A 21,327-nucleotide genomic window follows, 5' to 3' on the forward strand; every position below is an offset into this window, starting at 1 on the left:
AGAGAGAGAGAGAGAGAGAGAGAGAGAGAGAGAGAGAGAGAGAGAGAACTCACATACACTTAGGGATGGCAAGCAGAAAACAGAACATATTTTAGGCCAGAGCATGCTAGGATCCAGGACAGGCAAACTAGTCCCCATTCTTTTGCAACATTAGGATAGAATGTTGCAGTGGGAAAGAACATGCTATAATGAACAGCAGCAGTAAAAAAGCCAATGGGACCAATTCTATGGACTTCTCATTATTTCCCCACCCTGACGCTGTATGAATGCATGAGCCCTGGCCTGCAGTTATGCTCAACCAATTCTTTTGTTCAGTTACCATCAGGGAACCACTATTACAGGAAGAATAGCTGTGAATGCGGCCAAGATCCCAACAGTTAACCAGATCTTCAAAGTGTACCATGTATCCATGGAGCGGACTCTGCCCTCATCGACAACAGCCTCTACAGGCAGCGCAGGGATGGCTTCGCTTCTTTGCTCTGTCTTAGAACACTGGACATCCCAAAGACCCACACAAAGACCCACGGTTGACCCAGATGAATGAAGGCCTTTCTTTCCCCCTCTGTAGTACTGGGGGCTAAATGTAGGGTCTCACATGCTAGGTAAGTGTTCAACCACTGAGTTCCATTCCCAGCTGCGAGGCTTTTTCATTTTTAAAAAACCATTCTGTTGTGTTCAAGTCCATATTTTTAAAAAACCTAATAGCCTTTCTCAGCCTAGGAAAGAATGACTTACCACTGCTTCTGAACCTTGGCTCATAAAAAAATAAAAAAATAAAAAATAAAAAGGCAGCTGTTTATGCTCCATGGTGGGAACTAGGGAATTCAAACACTGCCTGGGCAGATCTCATAAAAGACGCAATATCCCCACCCTGAGTGCTTCCCAATTACAGTTTACAGTTTACACGCAAGCAGAATGGAGTGCTGTTTGTCTAGGCAAAAGCCTACAGGGAGGCTCAGAAGTCCTGTGGGAAACAGGAGGATCTATGGGTATTTGTTCTCGACCCAGACAAACAGAGCAAAGCCACAAGACTGCCAACCCCAAGAGGCCCGTGGCTTCCTGGCAGAACCCGTGTCAGGGAGGCATCTGTGGAGACGTCAGCTTCACACGCCCGCTGCGGTGAACCCACAGGGCATGCCGCATCTGACCTCACTGTTAATAAGCACGGCTGAGACGCATCTCCTATGACCATGTAGACAAGTTGTAAAACACGGGCATGCCCAGTGAGACGTGCCACAGGACGTCAGGCCAGTAACAAGAGCTCCTGTGTGGGATCTCTGCAAGCTGAGTCACCCAACACTGAGTCACGCATGATACGGATCTTTGAAAAACCAACACCGCCGGGTCTCCCTATGTGGGCGTCACCTGACCCCTTGGGAGCAGCAGTAATGGCCTCCCAGCCACCATGCTAGGTCTTTACAATTCAGAGTCCTGACAGCAATGCACTAAAGGAGTCAACTTGGAACAAGGAAAAAGACAACCGTATCAGTTCTGTGACCAACATCTGCCTACGGAGCAGACATGATGGGCTGTGGGACCTAGGAAGTAGGATAATGAAGAAAGAGGGTATGGTCCAAGTTGTTTATAATCTACATTTAAAAGAGCATCACCATGGACACATCAGAATGGATGGAACTCTTCAGCAGGGTGTGGCACAGTATAGACTTCCATGAACTGAATATGCTTCTACATGGGAGAGCATAGGATCTAAGATTGGAACAATGTCATAGCTTAGTCTTTAATGTCCCCAAAACTCCACAAGTTAAAGATTGCTGCCCAGGGCAGTACTAGTGGGAGGTAGTGGAATCTTTAGAAGGGAGGAACCTACGTGTGTAGAGAAATCCTTGGATTATTGGGGGTATGTATGAAGAAGATTTAGAACCCCAGTTTTTCCCTCTTTACTTCTTGGCCTCGAGGTAAAAGGTTTTACTCCACCTTACAGTCCAGTCATTATATGCTGTCTTTTATCTCAGTACCAAAGCAATCAGCCATGAACTGAGGCCTCCAAAGCCTTTCTCTCTATGTAAGCTTTGATCTCAGGTTCCCTATAGCTATGGAAGCTAACCAATACAAACACAACCCAAGATCAAATTGATCTCTTAAGCCCCTCTGGAGTTGGGCTGGCAGGAGCTTGGCTGTGTATTTGTGAGCTGCAACTCCTAGACCTGCTTCTTTATGAAGGTGCTTTCTCCTCTACACAGGGCTGACAGCCACAGTAATTTTGATGACTCTGAACTTGGCAGGGGCCCAGCTCCAAATCCGAGCACCTGGATAGTACAAGAACGGACAGGTCTTGCTTGCATACCTCAAAGGGAGAAGAAGGCCTTATTTGGATGAGGTTTAAGCAAATTCCTTCCTCAAAGGCCTTTGGCGTGGGGAGTGCAGCTCACAAAATTTCTCACATCCAGAGACTTCAGGCCATATTTAAGTTGAATGAAACTGAACTCTAGTTCAGATAAAGGAACAAAGACGTTAAGCCTCGACCTGGAGGTGCAAATTTTAATTTTTCAATCAACTTCAGACGTTTACCGTGAAGGGACCTGGTAAAGAGAACTTGAGAAACTGGGCCACGAAGTGAAAGCAAACCTCAGACCACTTTCCACTGTGGCATCCAAGTGCTATCAGAATGGCCGTCCAGGGAAGTGTCACTTGTACCATAGCAGGGAGTGACTTACCCAGACAATGTTTCCAACCCGGGGACACTGCTAGGGCTGGCATGAGCTGGCCCTTTCTGTTGTTGTTATTGCTGGGTGAAGTGGCTGACTCACAGGGAAGATAGCCAAGGAGCAAAGAAAGCAAGATGGACTGGGAAGCCTGTCTCCACACGAACGGCTGCTGACAAAGAAGTGTCCCTTGGCTCTGACAGCATTTGACAATGACTCTCTCCAGTAAGGTGGCAGGCTCAAGCTTCTGTTCCTTCTAGAGCTCCTGCTATGGTGGTCTTGGGGAAATGTGTGAACAGTGCTCAGCCGAGCACCCAGGCTCAGTAGTTTGGACAGCATCTGTCTGGTGGGAAGATTTGGGTACTAACACTCCCAACTCAGTGCCACACCATGGCTTCTTAACAGAACCACTCTAGGGCTCAGGGAGATGAGACACGTCCAGGACAGGAGTCGAATCCATATGTCATCAATAGAATGCATCCCTGTTTTTGTTTCGATCCACATTGGTCACTGCTTTTACCTATAAAAGGACCTTCCCAAATCTCTATTTTCTTCTCTGTGAAATGCAGACAACAGTACTTCCTATCTAACTCTACGTTCGGTCATTCTATCTGCCCCCCTACATGTAAAAGGCTCGGCACCATGCCGGGAAGGAATGCGGCATGCGGACTGTATTTTATATCGTGGTGGCTGTTATCTGCCCCTCTGAACACAGACAGCTAAGTCAAACCGTGTTTCTGGGAAACACAGAAAAAGAAAACATGAAAAAAGTTGGGGTGGGGAAGGATTTAAAAAGGATATCTGGAGGCAGGACTGTGGCTCAGTCAGAGCAGTGTGTGTCTAGTGCGCGCAGCACCCTGGGTCCCAGATCCAGTTCAGGTGAACTTGTCATGGTGGTGTATCATTATAACCTAGCACTTGGGAGGTGGAAGCAAGGTGGTTAGAAGTTTAAAGTCATCTTCAGCTTCAAACACAGCAAGTGGGAATTCAGCCTGGGATATACGAGACCCTGTCCCCCAATTGAAAAGGGACCTGGGGGTAGGGTAGAGAAAAAGACACATATATGATAAATATATGTTATAAATGTAAATAAACATATGTATCTACTTTAAAGTCCCTAAGATTAATTTGCTCGTTCATATTTTGGGCATTACCAATTGAATTCTCCTGAACTGAACAAGAGCTCACTTGTGTCCAGCTCTTGAGATTCACAGATATCAATAACCTTTATTAATATAAGCCTGATCCCCGAATCTTCTACCAGTTGAGGTATGATCTATAAAGAGTCAGCTGGTTTATGTCAAATAGATGTCTTTGTGATTATATACTTTAATTAAACAAATGAGTTTCTGTGTCATTGAGATGGCTCAGCAGATAAAGGGGCTTGCTGCCAAAGCCGGACAACCTGAGTCCCACTTAGTGGAAGGAGAGACCTGACTCCAGCAAGCTGTTCTCTGATACATGTGTGTGTGTGTGTGTGTGTGTGTGTGTGCGCGCGTGCGCGTGTGTGTGTGCGTGCATGTGTGAGTGTGTGTATATCCCCTCTCCCCTCTCTCCCTCTCCTCTTTATTTTTAATAAAAAAAAATTCTTTAATATGAAGAATTGCTGATCTTAAGGACTTGATGAAGTGGAGTCACTAGAATGGTTGTGTGTGAGACAATTGATAAAACACCGTAAAGGAAAACGAAATCAGACCTGGAAAGGGCTTGTGCTGCGCCTTTCATTTGGCTCGAGGCTTTCAGAACAGCAGGCACTGTGTACAACACAGGCTGACCTTAATGATGTCTGAACAGCCAACATCAGTGTTCCTGCTGACCTCATGAAGAACTGCTACAGCGCTGCGTAATGGCTAATAACTGCCAGCTACTTCCTGGATGCACAGAACTTGCTAAGAGTCTCAATTCGTCCTCAAATTCCTCATAACGAAGGACTGTTGTGATTGCCTACCATTTGGCCCCAAGATCCTGGGCCTTCTCTAGGTAGTTACTAAGTGTACACATCAACAGTCAAGTACTTATGCCTGAACGCATTAGAACCTATTGGTACTGAACCATTCTGCCGGCAGTTTGGTTCCAATTTGGCAACCGATAGCTTTTAGAATGTTAGTTTTGGTGCACGCTGGATCTATCATCTCAATTCCCTTAAGCAGCGAGAAATTGACCATTTCCACCTCTGACCACGTAAACCCCCAAAGATAGGAACAGAATCAAACGTGGCCATCCGGCTCCGGCCTGCAGCTCAGCCCTCGGGCCTGGAGGTGCTCCTGTATCCTCACACAGCGTGAAGCACACGAGGAGATCAGGAGTCAGCAATAAATCCTCTCTTCCAGATTGTGGGGTACCCACAGATGCCCAAGAACACATGGCTTTAGTAAATTTGAGCAAAACACCATATGGCAAGAAAGATGACATAATTTCTAGGACAATGTTCAGAATCTCCAGGCTAGGGAAGATTGCTTACACAAACTCCCACGTATACCACTACCCGGCTACCACTCTTTCTTTTCTTTAAAAAAAAAAATACTTGTTCTTATTTTTATCTATGTATTATGTGTTTGTATATGTCATGTGTGTCCTGCTGCCTGAAGAGGGTGAGGAAGATACCAGATCCCCTGGAACTGGAGTCACTGGAGAGCGTGAGCCACCCATGTGGTTCCCGGGAACCAAACACAGGTCCTCTGGAAGGACGGCAAGTGTTCTTAACCACTGAGCCACCCCTCCAGCCCTCAGACTGCTTTTTCTATCTGCAGTAAGATTCAAAGATGAGCAAGCAGGAAATAGACAGCAACACTCTTGGAAACCACTTACCGACCGGCAGGGCTCATTTTAGGAAATGACTTTTTTTTTTTTTAATATATCGATTCCCTATCAAGGTCTTAATTACCATTAGCGCGATGTGATCCTTTACTGACATGGCTCAGGTTTATCACCATGGACTCTAATTCAGCCACTTTCTGATCTTGTAATGAGAGCTACATGTGGCTTCGTGCTGAGGGTGGGGGAAGGGGTGGGTTTACACAGAGGGGGGCAGGTTTGAGGCCCCTAACTCTGCAGTATAGTAACTTGTCTGCCTTCTCTCCCACTTATTCCTACCACAAAGACTTTTGCTTCTGACTCAAAAATACATGCCAGACATTACGATACCAACATACCAAGAGGGTAAGAGGAGGAAGAGATGCTTCAAGTGCACAGTGCTCCAAAGCCTGCTTCACTTCCACACAACGCAAATGGCCGAACAAGCCAGCCTTTGATTCGACAAAGAAGCCGGGACAGCCACAGCTGTGCTGTCCGCACAAAATGGATGATTCAGCTTTATGGGAGACGTGGCTGCAGTCCCTCCTTTACCTCATCCTGTCCACAGATGAGGAAAAAGGTTATCTTTATCTCACCAAAGCCTGGCAGCTTGTGGCAAAACCAGGTGCCATAAATCCCAGCCTGGTTCCTTTGTTTGTCAACGGACTGATGCTACCCACGGTCCTGACACACTGAGACAATGAGACATTTGAGGACACATTTTATGGGATTCAGTGACACATACACCAACAGTGCAAAGGTAGGGGGGCCGAGAATCAGAACCCCGTCGTCTGATGCAAGCGTTCACATTCTTTTAAGTGCTCCGCCCAAGCCCTGAGGTGCCCTTCTCAATTCCAGAGAACTCAAGAGTTTCAGGTTAAAAAGCCAGAGAGGGCAGAGCGTCTCATTGTAACTTCTAATAAACAGCAAGACTTCATAGAGGATTTAATACTCAGACCCAGCCCATGACACGTGAGGGATCTGGCAGCCTTGGCTCGCTCAGACCATGCATCTACCAACCCCCGCTCGACCCGCCAGACCCCAGTTTTGAGAGCTGCTTGGAGAGCCTGGACTCAGGCTCAATGAGGCCATTCTTCATGGAGCCTGACAAATAGGTTGGTTTCAGGAACTCTGTCCTTCTCTCTCCTCGTTCCCTTTACTCCTCACCAGGGAATGAATGCTTCCACCTTAATGTCTCTAGTCACAGCCAAGAATCGCTGTTCCTTTTAATCGAGGAAAACAGAAATCAGATTAGTGCTGAAACCAAACATCTCACCTACAAGCAGCACATTTCCTGTGCAGAGTCTCCATCACAGTCGAACACCCACGAGAACAGCGACCGCGAAGTTTACATTTTGCTAAGTGTTATGTGTGTAATAATGACGATATCTACAGAATAGGAGAAGTTCTACCTTTCCCCCTCAGTACTGTAAAGATGTATGTTTCCATGAACCAAGAGACCTTATTTCAAGGTTAATTGAAACTTCCTTGAATCGATCACGCAGCCAAAAAAAATTGTGCCAACGTTAGGCCACTCGTACATTAAAAAATCATTTTAATCTGTTTATAATCCTGATCATGGTGTTTCTCAGATCCAAATCCCACAGATCCCCTATCATCTGGATCCAATGAAGTTGTACTTGGCTGAGAAGAAAGTCTCTGGGCCCTGCGTGCTACACTGGGAGAGGCTACCATGGTGTCCTGCAGGCAGCGATGTAAGACATGTGCAGAGGGATACAGAAATAAAACGGTTTCTGCTACACTGTCTCAAGCAGCCCCTGCCAACAGCTTATATTTCTCACTTCACTGATCTCTAATTCTTAGCCTGGCTTTGAGGATTTCCTGCCATCACAGCCTCGCTCCCATCTCTGCTCAGGCCCCTGCTAGCGCCATGCCCAGTCCCTCCCTACAAGAAGCTCAAATCAAGTACCACTTATGGGTACCTTCCTCCAATCAGCGTTTCAGTCCCTCGGTGACCCATAGGACACACAATGGCGTCAGAGTTCCACAGGAGCTGCCTTCCCATTTTATAGGAAGTGTGATAAAGCATAGAGAATGTAAACACTTCTCCCAGAGAGCCAGAGCAGGGTCCTGGGATTTTTAAACCAGACCCGACATCAAGGGCCACAGATTTGCCTTGATTCCATGACACTTCATGTCTGGGTACCTCTGACATTCCTCTTACATGCTTAACTTAATTGTTTTTGATTAACAAGTAAAACTTGTATTGGTGTGTTACATACACATTTTAATAGATGAATGCATTCTGGAATGACTGAATCAGGTGACTGAACATACATCTAACCTCAATACTTAACCATTTTCCCCTTTTGGACTTAATTTAGATGCTGGCTTCCAGCGCCATCTCTGTATCTCCCTTAGCACAGTAGCCAGGCCGTGCTTTTGTAACTCGGAGGTCTGTAGTACTTAAACCTCCTAAGGTTTAGGCTTGACCTGAGAGCATCCTTGAGGCCAGCGACATCCTTAAGAAGCAGACGACTAAAGACCTAATGGGGTTTGGGATTTTGGTGGTACAGGGTATTTGGTGGTATGGGGCAGGGGTAGGGGGCGGTAGTCAGAGTCTTGCCACTTAGCACTGCCTGGCCAAACACTGGCTACGTAGCTCAGCCTCAAACTGGCCTTGAACTCAAGGCAATCCTCTTGCCTCAGCCCACTCACTGCCAGAACCGCAGGTGTGCGCCCTTACCCGCAACCCTCTGTTGGGGTTCTTAAACCCAGTCTAAGGCTGCTTAGCAGAACCAGATCACTGACTGCAAACCTACCCACTAGAATGAGAGAGTGGGTGTGAGACGCACCACAGGGAAACTCCAGGGATAATTAGAGAAAACAGACCCAGCGGGAGAGGCCGGAAGCCCAGAGGGAACAGCCAACTTACCAGCATATTTTGTTGTGTTCGATTCATCCATGGACCAAAAGCAATAATCAAAGGCAAACACCTGAATGGAAGAACAAAATATAAAGCTTAAGAATGAGCTCCAAAGAGGAGAATCGGGCAGGGGCAGGGGGTGGGTTGGGGGGTCCTGCTCAGGGAGGATGAGGGGAGGCTCCCTACCATCTGATGGGGAAAACAGGAGTGGTTTGGAGGCAATTGTCCCACAGTAGTGAATTCATATAAAAACTACTGTTTATCTGGAATTCTAACAGGCAGACATATGAACCAGGTAGTTTATTGAAAACTATACTTAATAAGACCCCCCCTACACACACACACACACACACACACACAAGTCTAATGGTGTGCACTGAAACCTTTAGGTTTTCTCTCCCACACCTTCTCGAGCAACATTAGATGGGTATATTTTCACACCAGCCCCTTCTCCTAGCCATCCGCCATGCTATCGTCTCTTGAACAGTGAAGGTCACACTTCCCTTCACACTCTGGGATTCCCTTCTTCCTCACTGTTTCAACACAAAATCCCTGGCTGAGTATCACTGACAACTCAGGCACTAACCGACCTCCACACAGCTCAGAATGCTGACCAGACAAGAACTCCTACCTAGCCACACTCTTTCCACACAACCGCCACTACCTGTGCTCAAGACATTGGTCAAACGCACAGGAAAATACTCTCCAGAGCGTGGCCCAAGGAACAGGAGTTCCATGAGATGGCTTGTGGGGGATGATAACATCACCCTGAAAATTGCACACACTGACTGCCTGGCTTTGGGTTCCCCAGGGTAAAAACTTTGGAAAGTCCTCCAGTAAACAGCCATCTATATGCCTGGCCTTCTCAATTCTTGTCATTCATTTCTGGAGAATACTTATGGACGAGTAACTTTAGCCTGCAAGCGTGCGCCTCTCGGGGCAGCGCCAGTGGCTCTGCAGCCTCTTTCTGGAGCTGCATGCTGAGGCTTTCTTTCCACCCGCACAGGAGTCCTCCACTGCCTCAACACTGGAAGGGACAAGCTCTGAGCCTGAAGCTCAGCCTGTCAGAGCACCCTGGATACCACGAACCCCTTGCTCCCCCCTGGCCCCAGTGGAGCGTGTCCTTTTAGAATGACTAGACACACACTGACTGTTTCCATTTTGCTCTTCATGTCCACCCTTCAAGATGCTTCATACTGCAGGCCTGGGTCAATGTGCTTGAACACAACCAAAGGATTCTCCCCTTTCTCTGATATCTCATCACAGTACTTAATCCTTCTCTCTGCTTCTATTCCACTTTTTTCTCTTGTCTACTAATCATGACATAGGAATGCCTAACCCTTTGAGACAGTGACATCAACAAATGTCTTAGGTTGAATTCATAGCTACCCTGGCTGGCATAAGCCTGCGGGCTGCAGGTTGGACATAGCTGGATGATCTATGAATGTCTTATCTCCACTTGTATCCTAAGTTCCCCGAAGGCAGGAGCCATATTTAATTCATCTTTGAAACCTGCAATATTTATATTCACTGCTTTGGAATTATTTATCAAATGATTCATGGCATTGAAACTTTGCAAGGAAGCAGGTACTTTTTATACAACAAAAGTCTTACATGGGCTGGCGAGACAGCTCAGGAGGTAAGAGGGCTTGCTGCACGATCATAAGGACCTGAGTTCAAATGTCCAGAACCCATGTGAAAAGCTCCAAGTGAGCATGTGTACCTGTAAGCCCAGCAATGAAGAAGGGGTGCAAAGTAGGGAGGGCTTGGGGAGCTCCCAACCGAGCTCTAGGTTCAGTGAAAGACTCCATCTCAAGGAACGAGGGAGGGTGATATGCCACAATTCACACCACTATCTTCATCCTCTTTATTCCCTCCTCCCTCTCTTCCTCTTTCTCTCTCCTTCCCACCCCCCTCTCTCAATCACACACACACACACACACACACACACACACACACACACGAAGCAAAAAACGAAAGACTAACTCATGCGTACAAAAGTTTCATCCCAACACACAGATTCAATATGCACCACTTACACCATAGACTTCAGATTCAGATTTGATAGGGACACACCCACCAAAGGCAACCTTGTAAGGAACAGCTACAGGACAATAGTTTCTGCCAACAAAGTAAGGAACATTTACTGCCTGTGAGGGGTCTTTCAATGACTCAAAAGATCACACAGGCATAATCCAGTCAATCTTCTTGCCTCTGGGTAGGACTGAACTTCAACACTGCCCCTAAGAGACCTGTGTTGTTTTAAAACAGTTCCAGAGGAGATTCTACAGTTCCCTGCCCCTCCATGAAACCAGGTAACACTCTCTCTCATCCTCAGGACATCTGTCTTTGTCTGCCACATAAGCCAACCTCCGACCTTACTGCAAATGGCCAGTACAAACTTTTTCCCAATTTTTAAATATCTCTACTAGTGTCTTCAGGATCATGATGGGTCTCTTTATTAGTTCCTATAGAGAGTGGCATTCCCGCCCATCTTGAGCTATATCTTAACAGTTTGCTATCTTGCATACGGAGTCGCCAATCTACTGGTCTCTATACACAGGGTCGATACTTGAAATGGGATGAGACCCAGCCCAAGCTGGAGCACGCACGTGCTAGTAACCATCACTGCTCATCCTGCAATAATTTCCAACAGTTGAGAATTTGAAGTTGTTTCTAATAGGAAAAAAAAACATAAAATTTCATTCTCCATATCTCCTCCTTAAATTCTAGACAAATATTAAAATGCTAGCAAGCATAAAGGGGCTCTGAAGGAATTACAAGATACTGGAATTCTTTGCCTACCAAGCACTTTGCCTATCAAGCTCCTCCCTGAGCCATGGGATCTCCTGGATTTCACAAACACTGGTCCTGGGCACTTAGGACAGTGATCCCAACAAGCCAGATATGGAGTATAGGCTTGTATTTTAGTAAACATTTATCAGGAAGAAGTCTGGAGTCTGACTCACCTCATACATATAAGACACTGTACATCATACTGGAGACCTGTATCATTCTAGGACTAACTCCTTCCGTTAGAGTCCTTAATGGCTATTCCATGGCTCATTGCGAAGCCGATTGTATCCTCATTGCAAAGTCGGTAATGGAAGACACCGAAAGCCTGCATACAACTGAGCAAATGCATAAAGATGGAGGCTGGGTGTGGGAGCTCAAACCTGGGATCTCAGCACTTGGGAGGCTGAGGCAGGAGGATTGCCACAAGTCTGATGCCTATGTGGGCAACGTAGTAAGTTCTGGGTCAGCATGGGATCTCTCTAAATGATACCTTCAACAACAAACACACACAGAGAAAGAAGAGGGAGAGGAATGAGAGGGAGAGGGAAGAGAAGGAGAGGAGAGGAGAGGAGGGAAGGGGAGGGGAGGGGAGGGCTGCTTGTGGACGTTGTACATCGTGGTGCGCACTAGGCTCCGCACCACGATGTACAACGTCCACAAGCAGAGGGAGAGGGAGAGGGAGAGGGAGAGGGAGAGAGGATGGAGCCTAAGCTGCCTATTTCATCAATGCCAACTAACACCAGAAATTCACACCTTTCTAACCAGAAAGAGAGCCAAATGTACAGACATTCTCAAGTTATTCATAAAATTACAAACCCATTGTCTTCAGCAAAATCCCACTCTTTTTTTTTTTTTTTTTTTTTAGCTCAACATGTGTGAGTCTCACGCTAGCACCAAACTCCTAGCAGCTTGTCCATCTGTTCCAGCTCCACCGGGCCCTTAAAAAACGTGAGCTCTGCATTTCTGTGAACCGCTGCACACGCGGCGAAGCGGCTAAGGCTGTTTTTAATAAGATGAACTCATCGGGTGACATATATCCTGGATTGGGGCGATTCCAGGATTTGTGAGCAGCACACTGCACAAACTTTCCGATTATTGAGAAGTGTGATCTCTAGTGGCATTGCAGCAAAATTCAATTGTGGTTTAAAAAAAGAAAAAGGAAAAAAAGAAAGAAAACCCCCCTGAAAGAAGTATCGTGCACGTTCCAAGGAGAAGCAGAAGGCACCAGAGTTCTGAGAAATGTGGTCTGCAGCCAGTTTCCCGATCCATTTGCCAGATATGGTGGTACAGAGCTCGAATCATAGCACTTAGAAGGCTGAGGTAGGGGGATCAAGAGCTCGAGGCTAGCCTGAGCTACACAGAGACTAAGACCCCAGCTCAACAGAGCAGCAAAGGCCAATGTGGAGGCACCTCAACCACATGGGTTCTGTGGCTTTCTTCATTTCCTTCTGAAAGATAGAAAGAAAGAAAGAAAGAAAGAAAGAAAGAAAGAAAGAAAGAAAGAAAGAAAGAAAGAAAGAAAGAAAGAAAAAAGAAGAAAAAGAAAAAGAATATACTTTTATTTTAGGTGCATGACCGTTTTGCCATGTGCATGTAGTACCCACAGAGGTCAAAAGGGGGCATCGGATTCCCCTCTGGAATTACATGCAGCACCTGATGTGGGTGCTGAAAACTGGACTCAGAACCTGGGTCTTCTGCAAGAGCAGCACGTGCTCTTAAGCACCCAGCCATCTCTCTAGGCCCTCTATGGCCTGCTTTGATCCCGCCTAGTTTAGTGCCTTCACTAGGGTCTCCAACCACGAGGAATCTACTTCAGGAATCCATCAATAAAGGCCCTACCTGTCACTCTCAGTTTGAGACCCTAACACTTGTCAGTTACATTTTCTGTCCTGTAGTTGCATAAATCTAGTTACAAATATCAAACAGTTGGGTGCAGTGGCGCACTCCCGAAACCCCAGCATCTGAGTTTGAGGCAAGTGGACCAAGACCATCCTCACCTTTGGGCTATGAGACTCCATCCACCCCTCCCAGAAAAGGACAAAAGAGGAGATAATTATTCCTTTAAAATGCATATATTGTTTTAGAAGTAATCTTCATATGCCTCTTCATCCCTTAAGTCTTATTATGGCACAATAATTTAATTGTACACAGGGGAAAAACTTGGAAAACCAACGTCCATTTTTGCAACCTGAGTCTATCTAAGCTTGTTTTAATTTTCCTTTAACATTTTCAATGTTATCTTAAATGTCTCTCCTTTATAAAAACCTTTACTGGGGATACTTCTTTTGAAAATTTAATAGATGATGATGATGATGGTGGTGATGGTGGTGGAGGCAGTGTGTGTTATATGTGTGCAGTCTCATGTAGGATACAGCACATATAAAGACTGGAGAATAGCTCATAGGGTCAGTGTTTTCCTTTGGGTAAAGGCCTGGGTCCCAGGGATCACCCATAGCATCAGGCTTGGCACCGAGCAGCTTCTGCCCTGGCGTCTTCAGCCGCTTACGGACACTTCTAATTACTCTGCACTCCATGTCCGCCTAAGTGCGTTTGTGCACACGTAGACACATAGCTCCGTGCACGGTTCCCTTTGTTTTGGTGTATTATTATTTATTAAGAGGTCAAGGGCTTTGCTCTCATGCTTTATATTCATCAAAACATCTTTTAGTCTGTTGTTACAGTTTCTTGGTAAATGGGCTGGCTAGTTTTATGTCAACTTGACACAGAGAGGAAGGAGCCTCAATTAAGAAAATGTCTCTACAAGATCAGGGTAGAGGCAAGCCTGTAGGGTATTTTCCTAATTAGTGATTGCTGGAGGAGAGCCCAGCGCACTGAGGATGGTGCTAGTCCTGAGCTGGTGGTCCTGGGTTCTGAAAGAATACCAGAAAAACAAGCCAGGGGAAGCAAGCCGGTCAGCAGCACCACTCCATGGCCTCTGCATCAGCTCCTGCCTCAGGTTTCTGCTCTGTTTGAGTTCCTGCCCTGACTTCTTTTAGTGGTGGACTACGACGTGGACGCATAAGCCAAATAAATCCTTTCCTCGCCAAGTTGCTTTTGGTTCTGGTGTTTCGTCACAGCGAACAGCAGCCCTGACTAAGACGGTGAATTCTCTGTTAACTGAACCATCTTGTGAAGCTGTGAACTCACATATAATGGACACTTGAAATAACAGCGGGGCTCACATCGGGTAAATACCTCACCATTGCAGACAGTGGTGAAGACCTTTTTCACTCCCACTGGAGGAAAGACAAGACTCGGGTTTCCCCATAGACAGAATTCTTGTGTTTACGAATTCTCTAGTTCTCCCTTCTTTGCTTCACGCCCCCATCTCACTGGGAGCCTCCCTGGTCTAGGAACTGTGCCCACTCATTTCTTCCTTCCTTACTAGGGTAGGCAAGGGCTCAGATTCACTAAGTTAAATACATACACAAAATTATAAAGTCTTTTTTTTTTTTTTAAGTTCATGTGCTGCTCTGTTCAGAAAACACTAGTGCACACCATGTGACTTCCTAGCTCCCCAATCTAGAATGCTTAAGAAGTCCGCTCCACGTGGCGTCCCTCTGCTCTATGTGAGGGAACAGTCTCTTCCCCTACCCTAGCTTCATGGCCTCTTTGAACTATGAACCCTGTGTTCACATCTGGAGACCCAGCCCATCCTGCACTGTCTGGAATCTGTGACCAAGACCACTCTACAAACCTCAATGTCTCCAGTTGCTTCTATTTGGTCTTTCTTTCTTTCTTTTTTTTAACTTTATAACTTTTTGACTATAAGAAAGATGTTTCTGGTCTGCCCCCATTTCACCACGTGGTGCTATAAAACTGTCACACCAAAAGACAAGGAATGTTCTATATTCCATTCCATGTGGACATTTTCAATACTTTTCTCACTTTCCTCTCTCCTACCATCAGAATGATTATAAAATAGTTACCCATCACTATGTGTAACAATATATGCTAGTTGTATTATTATTATTTTAAGTTAAACTTCACTTAAATCCCAGACTGCAACTGCTCAGGATCCTGTTTGAGTCCAGGTCTGTCCTCATTGCTGCTGTTTGTAGAATTCACTGGACCAACACAAACTTCATACTGTGCCTGAACACAGCTACCGCAGGCCAGGGAGAGGAATACCAGAGCCTTACTAGTCAGCTCTGCCGACAGACCTCCCTTCCTGTTTAAAAGTCTGTCAAGTCAACGCTGTCTTTTCACAGTGTAATTAATCATTTCTTTCACACACGCTTGTAACTACACACCACATGATGTCTTGGGCTCCACAGTCAGCCCTGCCCAGCTGAAGATTCAGAGCAGCTAACAGTATCTGCAGCACCCCCCACCCCCACCCCCACCCTCACCCCCCACCCCCAAGAAATAAAGCATTGCCTCAAGCCCAGGGACCTCATCAGATCTTCCACAGGAGGGAACTACACTTCTGGCAAGTATCTTAGACGGGGACTCAGCGTTCTAAGAGGGAAGAGGGAAGGGTGTCTCTCTCAGGAACTCATCCATATTGTCATCAATTAAAAAAGAAATTTGAAACCTTCCTTTTTAATAGGAACCCCATGCCCAGACCTTGACAGCAGTACAGGGCTTCCACTTAACACTGGGTCTGTGTAAACCAGTGGTGCATAATCAATGAGCAGGAGCCCAGTCCCGACTCTTCCGAATGCACGGCTCAGTTCATGTCTGCGTCTTTATCAGTCTCTCCCACCATCTGCTTCACTAGATGCTGAGGGTCGGGTAGAGGTACCACATCTTCCTTAAAGATATTCTATATTGGTTCTCTCATTAATTAAGAATTAAAGATTAAACTTCTCCCACAGTACATTCAGAAAGGCAACATGGGTATTTCTAAACATGGGCTGTTCCTCTCCTAAACACTGGTGGAAGCTGCGAGCATCTGGGCTTACAGTTTGCAGCCTGTCTGCCCACTTGACAAATGGCTGCTGCTGCCAGTCACACAAGGAAAACTAAAAGTCACCCTGACACCAATCACCGGGGGGAGGTATTTAGACCTGGTTCCAGAGAGCTCACCTTCTGTGCATCCCACACCCTGCAGGCTAAAGCCCAGGGTGTACTACCAGAGGGAAGAGAAAGCTAGCTGGCTTCCAGGAACCAGGTCTCAGACTCGAAGGACGCAAGGCAGCCCAGTGGTTGCAGACACAGGACAGGGTGGAGGGATGGATCTCTCACTCTGCTGGGGATGCCTGAGGCAGACTCCAGATGCTTCCCAGGTCCAGAGAGCTTTTACTGTTCCGGAGAGCAAGTGGGACCATGCTGAGAGTCAGGGGAGAGAGTGATTTTCTCTTTAGGGGCTGAGAAGTGTGCAACCCGGTATCCCAGCATCTGCATCTGTGAGCATCCTTAGGCACAGAACGCAGTGAGAATCACTGACTCTGAATGCAGCCAGGCGCTAGGCGGGCGAGAGGTGAACAAGTCTAAAGAAAAGTCAGGGGGCTGGCGAGATGGCTCAGTGGGTAAGAGCACTGACTGCTCTTCCGAAGGTCCTGAGTTCAAATCCCAGCAACCACCTGGTGGCTCACAACCACCCATAAAGAGATCTGACACCCTCTTCTGGTGTGTCTGAAGTCAGCTATAGCGTACTTATGTATAATAATAAATAAATCTTTGGGCTGGAGCAGTCAGGGGACTGAGCGAGTGAAGTTGACCAGAACGAGCAGAGGTCCTAAAAGTTCAATTCCCAACAACCACATGAAGGCTCACAACCATCTGTACAGCTACAGCGTACTCACAGACATGAAATAAATAAATCTTAAAGAAAGAAAGAAAGAAAGAAAGAAAGAAAGAAAGAAAGAAAGAAAGAAAAGAAAGAAAAGAAAGAAAAGAAAAGAAAAGAAAAGAAAAGAAAAGAAAAGAAAAGAAAAGAAAAGAAAAGAAAAGAAAAGAAAGTCAGGTCAAAAATTTTCTTCTGGAAAAAATTTTAAAATGCATTAGAATGACAGAGGGTGACATACTGTGCTGCTGTAACTAACGGCTCCCTGCCCTCCATGAGAGGGTTACGTGTTCCCACTATGGCCTTGTGACCTGCTGGACCTGCAGAAGGAAGCGTAATTTCTCATCCTCCTGATAGCAGTTTGGCCACATCACGGGTTTTGGCTTTGCCTACATGTATCTGAGCACAGCGTGACTGCAGGCAGGTTCTGAGGAGCAGTGGGGTTGTGAGCCACCGCACTAGCAAGTCCCAGATGGCAGCGAATCCTTCAGAGTGGAGCCCACACTAAGCCACAGGTGACCTGGACTGACACTAACTTTAGAGAAACATACTGTCGTTGTCCCCAAGGCACTGAGTACCTAATGGAGCAGGCCAGCACAAGGCAGCTCCAGTGCGACAGGCCAGCCCTACTGCCTACCCTGTGTTCTCCATTCACTGGTGTATCTTGCATCTGCAGCCAGGTCAATGTCTTGCATGCATCCTACTGCTTATATGACCTGAATACATGAAAAACACTAATAATCTTTCTGACCTACCAGACTGAGGTCTGACTGTAGGTTCTCTATAAGCTACCATTTCTCTTGGTTTTTAACACTCAACGTTTCATTTCACCCCACCCTCTACCCCCAGCACTAGGGATGGAACCCGGGGACTCGTGAAGACCAGACAGGGGCTTCCCACTGAGCTAACCCTCCCAGTTCTCACTACTTCCTAACACACCAATTGCTTTCTTACTTCTGCCCCTATGTACATCACGATTCCTACCCCAGCTTTCTGCCTCTGGAGACTTTACACACGCATGCACGTCATCCAGAGGGTCCTTGTTCAGCCCTGAGCTCTCCTTTCTGTGCGGTCAGGAAGACTAAAGTGGAGGCAGACGGTATGCAGGATAGCCCATTGTCACTTAAAACATCCTGCAGGTCTGGTCATCCACGCCACACTGAGTTTCCCGGAGCAGAAACTGAGGCTCTGACCACTCCAGGAGAAGAGAGGTAAATGGGGAAGGGTAGACCGCCATTGAGACATGACAGCAGAAGCCCAAGCCCCAGACACAAGGAAGGAGGGAGACCAGCCAAAGCCAAGAGCAGGCACTTGTGACTGAGATGTGACGTCAAAGAAATGTTGTTTCATCAGCGCAGCGATGGGAGCCACGTACGTAATTTAAACTGCTTTCATGATATATTCATAAGCCAAAGGAAGACAAATTTGCTTCAGTAAAGTATTTAAGTTAACCTAGTATATAATTTTTTTTTTTAAGTAGAGGACAAACTATTTGTGCTACATTTTTTTCCTCTCACCCTTGTATGAAACTTTAGAAATCAGCTGTGTGTTTTAATACTTACTACACAGCTCAAGCCCCGGGAGCCACAGAGCGCATGCTCAAAAGCCTGGCCCAATACTTTATTCTCAGCAGAACAGAAGAGGCGGCAAGAGGCCATCACAGAACCAAAGACCAGAGAGCTGAACAAAACCAAATCTCAGATGGCAGAGCTGTGCAGTCCCCCCTTCCTTCCTGAGAGACATCTATAAAACCAGCTTTTGGTGGTTTTGTTAACAGGGTCTTACTATGTAGCCCAGGCTAGCTTCAAACTCTTGACCTCCTGCCATGAACTCCCAAGCACTGGTATTACATACACATACCACTGAAGCTGGCTCATCAGTGGGCGCCTTTAAACAACGTGGGCTGTGAGAGAGAACTATTTGGGCAGGGGCCCAGCTCACCGCTAAAGCGCTTGCCTGGCATGTGTGAAGCCCTGCGTTGGAGCCTCTTCGCGATGTTTTTAAAAACTGAAAATAAACTTAATTCACAAGACTGAAATATTAAAATGAATTATACAGTACATTATAAGGTATTGTTTGCTCATAAATTTACAATGAACTAACTGACTAAAAACAAACATGACCTAAACAAAATGACTTGCAGATATTTTTATTTCTTCCCAAATGCCTCCTCCTTCTTATCTTGCCCAATAAAGCAGAGTGGATAGAACAACCTTTTTTTTTTCCTTGTATACCAGTGCCTGCCAAATGCCAGCTTATCAAAAGATGGCTCAACCAAGAAGCAATCGCAAATACGACCTTTGCACTCTGACAGACACACCTCTATACCCTGATGAGAGGAAAACAAAGGCTTTCTTCTTAACCTACAGGTGGATAGGCCAGTGTTTTCATGCTTGTCCAAAGTGCTATCGATCTTGAGGGAAACAGACCTTGCTCCCACAAACACCAGAGGGTTCAGCGGGGCAGATTATTAAAAGGCAGGCAGGTGGAAAGTATCTGAGAGAAACACTTCTCCATTCAGAATTATAAAATCTTACCGGACAGACAAATCCAAAAGATAAGCTACATACTAATTTATGTTTGGGGGCTCATTCTCTGTCTGTGGCTCTGTCCATCCAAAAGGTGGCCCGCCCTGCTCCAGCTGAACCTGTCTGTCTTTCCTTGCTTGTAGAGGTTGTAGAGCTGTAGACATTATTATTTACTGGCATGTACTTTTGCCTACTCCAGAATACCATGGATTAATAATGGGATCTTAGAGCACAGCGTCTAACCTTCTCAGGTTGGCTTTTTCTACTTATTAACATGCATGGAAGGTTCCCCTGTGCCTTCTGTGGGGGTGGGTAGCTCATTCCTCCTCTATCCTTGAATGATACTGTATCAAGAGATTATACCGGGGATTCTTTAGCCATTCTCCTTCTGGGAGTCATCATGGCTTTCCTATTTGGCCACCATGAATCAAACTGCCACAGACACTCGTGCACAGTAGATACAAACTTTCAGTTGGCTTGGGTAAATACCTAGAAGCGCCATCCCTGGGGTCACGTGGTAAGAAGATAATTAGGTTCCTCAGAAGCTGAGAGCTGTCTTCCAGAATGCCTGCACCATCTGCCTCATTTGGCCAGCGATGACAGCAGAGTTCCTGTTGCTGCCCAGCCTTTGTTTCAATTTTGTGAGATTTGGAGACTTTAGGCATCCTATATCCTGTGGTGATATCTCGTTGTTTTAATGTGGATTCATTCTCTCTCTCTCTCTCTCTCTCTCTCTCTCTCTCTCTCTCTCTCTCTCTCTCTCTCTCTCTCTCTCCCCGTCCGTCCCTCCCCCCCCTCTCTCTAAGTTTTTTTCTAAATGCTCATGTTAAGGCCTATTTATTTATTTATTTATTTATTTATTTATTTCATATGAATACACTGTCGTTGTCTTCAGACACACCAGAAGAGGGCATCGGATACCATTACAGATGACTGTGAGCCACCATGTGGTTGCTGGGAATTGAACTCAGGATCTCTGGAAGGACAGTCGGTGCTCTTAACCACGGAGCCAACTGTCTAGCCCCTAATGTGGATTCTCTAATGACATGATGGCGCCTTTATTAGCTTATCTATTTGCTTATCAGACACTTGTGCATCCTCTTTGGAGAAATGTCTATTCAGATATTTTTGTCCAGTTTTAAGTTGAGATTGGTTGGTCTGTCTCTGTCTCTCTGTCTCTCTCTGTCTCTCTCTGTGTCTCTCTCTGTCTCTGTCTCTCTCTCTTTCTTTCTCTGGATCTGAGGGATCTTGGTATAATTTGGATACAAATCCTTTATTGGGTATTTTCTAAATGTTTGTCCCAGCATACCGCTTGTCTTTACACTTTACACTGTCCCTGGCAGAGGAGCACATCTTACAAGCGCACTGTGTTGTTTTCTCTTAGGTCTTGCTTTCAGTGTCACCTGTAAAAGGTTGTCAGAGAGTCATGTCCCCCTCGTCCCGTTACCTTCTGACAGTGTCCCAGAGTTGCAGTTTACATCGATTTTTCTGAAGAATGGAAGGTCTAAGTTTACTTTTTAAAAAAGTGGGTGCTCAGTTGTCTCCGACCCTTCAATATCATCTACCATCCGGTGTTCACAGCCTGATCTCACCCGCTAAGCATCTTAACACTAACCTTACGATTTAGGCTGTACACTTTTCAGACTGAGAATTTGTAATGGGTTATTGGTTTCCTGAGTTATGCAATATCCATTTCTTGCTACCATTACGCAATCTGACTTTTTTTTCTATTTTTAATTTCCTTACACATAACAAATGCATTTAAAGCCTGGACCTAACACTTTGGTATCAGAAGCCTTTGTGGGTCTCTATTCTTACTTGTGTGTACCTTCTTTATCTCTGAATATGTGTTTCACTTGGTGTTTTTTTTTTTGCCGTTTTGTGCTACTAGGGATTGAACCTGGGACCTTGTGCACACTAGATTCGTGC

At 46.0% G+C, this 21,327-nt stretch overlaps 1 protein-coding gene across 7 annotated transcripts in view; it reads right to left on the minus strand.

Annotated features, from left to right (window-relative positions):
* Kif13a (kinesin family member 13A) overlaps nt 1–21,327 on the minus strand; it is a 179,550-nt gene that overhangs the window by 88,069 nt on the left and 70,154 nt on the right. For all 7 annotated transcript variants that reach the window (XM_021216077.2, XM_029547707.1, XM_029547710.1 and 4 more), the window contains exon 4: nt 8,353–8,413. In XM_021216077.2, coding sequence (XP_021071736.1) covers nt 8,353–8,413 — 61 coding nt within the window. The remainder of the gene's footprint in view (nt 1–8,352; nt 8,414–21,327) is intronic.

This window comes from Mus pahari, chromosome 16 (assembly GCF_900095145.1).
Source record: "Mus pahari chromosome 16, PAHARI_EIJ_v1.1, whole genome shotgun sequence".
Taxonomy (NCBI): domain Eukaryota; kingdom Metazoa; phylum Chordata; class Mammalia; order Rodentia; family Muridae; genus Mus; species Mus pahari.